The 6,561-nt window shown below is 41.9% G+C and overlaps 1 protein-coding gene across 1 annotated transcript in view; it reads right to left on the bottom strand.

The window, feature by feature from the left end:
• The window catches only part of LOC108513890 (uncharacterized protein ZNF561-AS1-like), a 42,398-nt gene that overhangs the window by 27,342 nt on the left and 8,495 nt on the right, over positions 1-6,561 (bottom strand). The window contains exon 2 of the mRNA XM_017849849.1: positions 1,631-1,953. Coding sequence (XP_017705338.1) covers positions 1,631-1,766 — 136 coding nt within the window. The 5' untranslated portion in view covers positions 1,767-1,953. The remainder of the gene's footprint in view (positions 1-1,630; positions 1,954-6,561) is intronic.

Here is a 6,561-nt window from a genome sequence, read left to right as displayed (position 1 = left end):
AACTGAAACTGGACCCCTTCCTTACACATTATACAAAAATTAACTCAAGATGGATTAAAGAGTTAAACATAAGGCCTAAAACCATAAAAACCCTAGAAGAAAATCTAGGCAATACCATTCAGAACATAGGCATGGGCAAAGACTTCATGACTCCAAAAGCAATGGAAACAAAAGCCAGAATTGACCAATGGGATCTAATTAAACTAAAGAGCTTCTGCACAGCAAAAGAAACTCATCAGAATGAACAGGCAACCTACAGAATAGGAGAAAAATTTTACAATCAATCCATCCAACAAAGGGCTAATATCCAGAATCCACAAGGAACTTAAACAAATTTATAAGAAAAAACCAAACATCCCCATCAAAAATGGGAGAAGGATATGAACAAGCACTTCTCAAAAGAAGACATTTATTGACCAACAAACATATGGAAAAAGCTCATCATCACTGGTCAGTGGAGACATGCAAATCAAAACCACAATGAGATACCATCTTATGCCAGTTAGAATGGCAATCATTGAAAAGTCAGGAAACAACAGATGCTGGAGAGGATATGGAGAAATAGGAATATGTTTACACTGTTGGTCGGAGTGTAAATTAGTTCAACCATTGTGGAAGACAGTGTGGCAATTCCTTAAGGATCTAGAACAAGAAATACCATTTGACCCACTAATCCCATTCCTGGGTATATACCCAAAGGATTATAAATCATTCCTTTGCAGGGATATGGATGAAACTTGAAACAATTATTCTCAGCAAACTAACACAGGAACAGAAAACCAAACACCGCATGTTCCAGCACGTTCTAGTTTCAGTCTCTGTGGCTGCAAGTACGCTGTCCTCCCTCTTTCACAATCAGATGTCCCAAACACAAATTGTCATCACCTTCTGTGAGTTTGTGTTTGTGTGCAGTGGGCTGCACTGCACATGCCCTGGGGGCAGTGATATCTGGGACTGAGCACTGGGTGGGGGTTTGGGAGCAGAAGAGGGAGGTGCAGGGTGGGAAGATCAGTGTCAGGGGAGGAGAGAGGGAGCAGGGAAAAGTTATCTTTATTTCTCACTTGGATAAGAACCCAGGACCCTGACTTTGGGGCACAGCACCATACCCCGTTGGTGTCCCTAGGTCTTGTTTATGTTGTCTTGGCATCCATTTTTTAAGGTGTAAATTTAACTGCAACATGTCAGAGTGATTCCCATATTTGTCACCATCACAGTTTCCATTACTGTGCCCGGTCCAAATGGCTCCAGTTGGTGGCCAGAGATAAAATCTTAGAGGCTTCTCTCCTGCATAGTGTGCTGGGCTCCCCTCTCTCCAGCTGCCTCCTTTGAACTGAAACAGTTCTGACATTTGCCCTCCAATTTAAAGTGACTACCTCTCAGCCACACCGTGATCTTCTTGCCCCAGTGTTTGCTGCTTTAAACACACCCATCAAAGCTCCCTCCTGGAAACCTGTCAACAACACCCTGGACCCAATAAAGCCATTGGCCTACAGTTCCCTTCTCTCCTCCCTGCCTAGGCTCTCCGACCCCAGTGTCCATGGTCTCCAAGTGTGCCCTGTGCTTTCCAGTGTCTGTAAGTAGTTAGAAACTCTTACACTTTCACATTGTGGTTTTGTCACTGAGGCCTCACCTGCCATCCAGGACCTGACATTGAGGCTGCCCCCCGTGCAGGTTGAGCCCCTCCTGGAGCTCTTTTGTTGGGGCTTCTGATGCTGCTGGGGACAGGAGCTGCCAGCTAAGTTGATGGAGAAACTGAAGAGCTTCATTCAAAGCAGTGAGTCAGATGATGTATTCCTGGGCTTGGGCTGCTATTAAAAACACCATAGCCTTGGTGACTTAAGCAATAGAAATCTATATCTCACAGTTCTGGAAGCTGGGAAGTCCAAGATGGAGGTGTCAGCTGATTTAGTCCTGGTGAGGGCTTTCTTGCAGATGCCTGCTTTCTTGCTGTAGCTGCACATGGTGGAGGGTTGGGAGGGAGTGGCAAGACAGAAAAAAGGAGATAGAGATCATTTTCCTGGGTCTTCCACTTTTTATAGGAGCATTAATTCCATCATGAAGCCCCTACCTTTATGACGGACTCTTATTCTAATTACCTCCAAAGGCCCCACCTCCAATTTTTTTTTTTTTTTTTTTTGAGATGGAGTTTCACTCTGTCACCCAGGCTGGAGCGTAGTAGCGTAATCTCAGCCCACTGCAACCTCTGCCTCCCAGGTTCAAGCAATTCTCCTGACTTAGCCTCCCAAGGGGGAACAAATGGACTTAACAGATATCTACAGAACATTCTACACAACAACCACAGAATATACATGCTATTCATCAGTGCATGGAACTTTCTCCAAGATAGACCATATGATAGGCCACAAAACAAGTTTCAATAAGTTTCAGAAAATTAAAATCATATCAAGTACTCTCTCAGACAATAGTGGAATAAAACTGGAAATCAATTCCAAAAGGAACCTTCAAAACCATGCAAACACATGGAAATTAAATAACGTGCTCCTGAACGATCATTGGGTCAACAGCGAAATCAAGATGGAAATTAAAAAATTCTTCAAACTGAACAACAATAGTGACACAACCTATCAAAACCTCTGGGAAACAGCAAAGGCGGTGCTTAGAGGAAAGTTCATAGCCCTAAATGCCTACACCAGAGTCTAAAGGAGCACAAACTGACAATCTAAGGTCACACCTCAAGGAACTAGAGAAAAAAGAACAAACCAAACCCAAACCCAGCAGAAGAAAGAAAATAATCACGATCAGAGCAGAACTAAATGAAATTGAAACCAAAAAAAGACAAAAGATAAATGTAACAAAAAGCTGGTTTTTTGAAAAGGTAAATAAAATTGATAGATCATTAGCAAGAATAACCAAGAAATGAAGAAAGAAAATCCAAATAAGCTCAATTGGAAACAAAACAGGAGATATTACAACTGTCACCACAGAAATACTAAAGATCGTTAAAGGCTACTATGAACACCAGTACGTGCATAAACTAAAAAACCTAAATAAGATGAATAAATTCCTGGAACGATACAACCCTCCTAGGTTATATCAGGAAGAATTAGATACCATGAACAGACCAATAGCAGGCTGTGAGATTGAAATGTTAATTTTTTAAATTTCCAACAAAAAAAAAAAATCCAGGACCAGATGGATCCACAGCTAAATTCTACCAGACATTCAAAGAAGAATTGGTACCAATCCTATTAACACTATTCCACAAGATAGAGAATGAGGGAATCCTCTCTAAATCATTATATGAAGCCAGTATCACCCTAATACCAAAACCAGGAAAGAACATAACCAAAAAAGAAAACTACAGACCAATGTCCCTGATGAACATAGATGCAAAAATCCTTAACAAAATACTAGTTAACTGAATCCAACAATATATCAAAAAGTTAACCCACCATGATCAAGTGGGTTTCACACCAGGGATGCAGGGATGGTTTAATATACGCAAGTCAATAAATGTGATACAGCGCATAAATAGAATTAAAAACAAAACCACATGATCATCTCAACAGAAGCAGAAAAAAAAATTGACAAAATCCAGTATCCCTTTATGATTAAAACTCTCAGCAAAATCAGCATACAAGGGACATACCTCAATGTAATAAAAGCCATCTATGACCAACCCACAGCCGACATAATACTGAATGGGGAAAGGTTGAAAGCATTTCCTCTGAGAACTAGAACAAGACAAGGATGCCCAGTCTCACCACTTCTATTCAATATAGTACTGGAAGTTCTAGCCGAGCAATCAGACAAGAGAAAGAAATAAAAGGGCATCCAAATCAGTAAAGAAGAAGTCAAACTGTCACTGTTTGCTGACGATATAATTGTATACCTAGAAAACCCTAAAGACTCCTCCAAAAAGCTCCTAGAACTGATAAAAGAATCCAGCAAACTATCCAGATACAAAATTAATGTACACAAATCAGTAGGTCTCCTATACACCAACAGTGACCAGGCTGAGAATCAAATCAAGAACTCAACTCCTTTTACAATACTGGAAAAAAATTAAATACTTAGCAATATACCTACCAAGGTGGCACAAGATCTCTACAAGGAAAATTACAAAACACTGCTAAAATAAATCATAGATGACACAAACAAATGGAAACACATCCCATGCTCATGGATGGGTAGAATCAATATTGTGAAAATGACCATACTGCCAAAAGTAATCTACAAATCCCATGCAATTCCCATCAAAATACCACCATTGGCCAGGGGCAGTGGCTCAAGCCTGTAATCCCAGCACTTCGGGAGGCGGAGACGGGCGGATCACGAGGTCAGGAGATCGAGACCATCCTGGCTAAGTGGGGTAACCACGGTCTCTACGCAAAAAATACAAAAAAACGAGCCANAAAAAAAAACCACCATTATTCTTCACAGAACTAGAAAAAAATCCTAAAATTCATATAGAACCAAAAAGAGCCCATATAGCCAAAGCAAGACTAAGCAAAAAGAACAAGTCTGGAGGCATCACATTACCTGATTTCAAACTACACTGTAAAGCCATAGTCACCAAAACAGCATGGTACTGGTATAAAAATAGGCACATGAAACAACAGAACAGAACAGAGAACCCAGAAATAAACCCAAATACTTACAGTCAACTGATCTTTGACAAAGCAAACAAAAATATAACATGGAAAAATTACACCCTATTCAACAAATGGGGCTGGAATAATTGACAAGCCACATGTAGAAGAATGAAAGTGGATCCTCATTTCTCACCTTATACAAAAATCAACTCAAGATGGATCAAAGACTTAAATCTAAGACCTGAAACTATAAAAATTATAGAAGATAACATCAGAAAAACCCTTCTAAACATTGGCTTAGGAAAGAGTTCATGACAAAGAACCCAAAAGCAAATGCAATAAAAACAAAGATAAATAGCTGGGACTTAATTAAACTAAAGAGCATTCACATGACAAAAGGAACAGTCAGCAGAGTGAACAGACAACCCACAGAGTGGGAGAAAATCTTCACAATGTATACATCTGACAAAGGACTAATATCCAGAATCTATAATGAACTCAACCAAATTAGCAAGGAAAAAGCAAACAAACAATCCCATCAAAAAGTGGGCAAAGGACATGAATAGACAATTCCTGAAGAAAGATATACAAATGGCCAACAAACACGTAAAAATATTCAACATCACTAACAATCAGGGAAATGCAAATCAAAACCACAATGTGACACCACCCTTCTCTTGCAACAATGAGGCCAGAGATAGTGAGGTGGGCAGTGACCTAGGGGCAGCTGCTTGCAACTGAAGCAGGTGAAGCCACAGGGAGATGGCAGCACAGGAAGAAAAACCCAGGAATGGGCAGAAGAAGTGAGGAGGAAACAGCTCTGTGGGGCTACAGCCCAGTGTGGGACTGTGAGTGTGAAACCATCCCAGCAAAGAAAGCCAGGTCTCATGAACGGGAAAGGAAGCAGCTCCCAGTTCCCCTGCTGGAAACTGAATGTGTCCCCCAAAAATTGCTGAAGCCTTTATCCTAATGTGATGGAACTTGGAGAAGAGGGTCTTTGGGAAGCAATTAGAGTAAGACTAGGTCACAAGGTGGAAGCTTCATGATAAAATTAGTGCCCTTATAAAAACAGGAAGGCACAGGAAAATGTTCTCTCTCCTTCTCTGTCTCTCCACCCCCTCCCAAGCACCCACCATGTGCAGATACAGCAAGAAAGCAGGCATCTGCAAGGGGTCCCTCACCAGGACTGGATCAGCGGGAACCTTGACCTTGGACATCCCAGCCTCCAGAACTGTGAGAAATAGATTTCTATTGTTTAAGTCACCCAGGCTACGGTGTTTGTTATACCAGCCCAAGCCCAGGAATACATCATCTGACCCCACTATTTCAAATAAAACTCTTCAGTTTCTTCATAAAGTTAGCTGGCAGCTCCTGTCCCCAGCAGCACCAGAGGCCCCAAGAAAAGAGCACCAGCAGGGGCTCAACCTGCAAGGGTCCCATGGGGCAGCCTCAGTGTCAGGCCCTGGATGGCAGGTGAGGCTCTGTGACACAACCACAATGTGAAAGTTTAAGTGTTGTTACTATTTACCAACACTGGGGGGGCACACAGCACACCTGGAGACCACAGACACCAAGGTGAGGGAGCCCAAACAGGGAAAAGAAAAGGACCTGGGCCGAGTGCAGTGGCTCACGCCTGTAATCCCAGCACTTTGGGAGGCTGAAGTGGGTGGATCATGAGGTCAAGAGCTCGATACCATCCTGGCCAACATGGTGAAACCCCATCTATACTAAAAATACAAAAATTAGCCAGGCGTGGTGGTGCGCGCCTGTAGTCCCAGCTACCCAGGAGGCTGAGGCAGGAGAATTGCTTGAACCCGAGAGGCTGAGGTTGTGATAAGCTGAGATCACGCCACTGCACTCCAGCCTGGTGATGGAGTGAGACTCTAAGAAAGAAAGACAGGAAAGAAGAAAGAAAGAAAGGAAAGAAAGAAAGGAAAGAAAGAAAGAAAGAAAGAAAGAAAGAAAGAAAGAAAGAAAGAAAGAAAGAAAGAAAGAAAGAAAGAAA

This window comes from Rhinopithecus bieti, unplaced genomic scaffold (assembly GCF_001698545.2).
Source record: "Rhinopithecus bieti isolate Rb0 unplaced genomic scaffold, ASM169854v2 scaffold_33065, whole genome shotgun sequence".
Lineage (NCBI taxonomy): Eukaryota > Metazoa > Chordata > Mammalia > Primates > Cercopithecidae > Rhinopithecus > Rhinopithecus bieti.
Note: the sequence above shows the minus strand (reverse complement) of the source record. Positions and strands in the feature narration are given on the sequence as shown.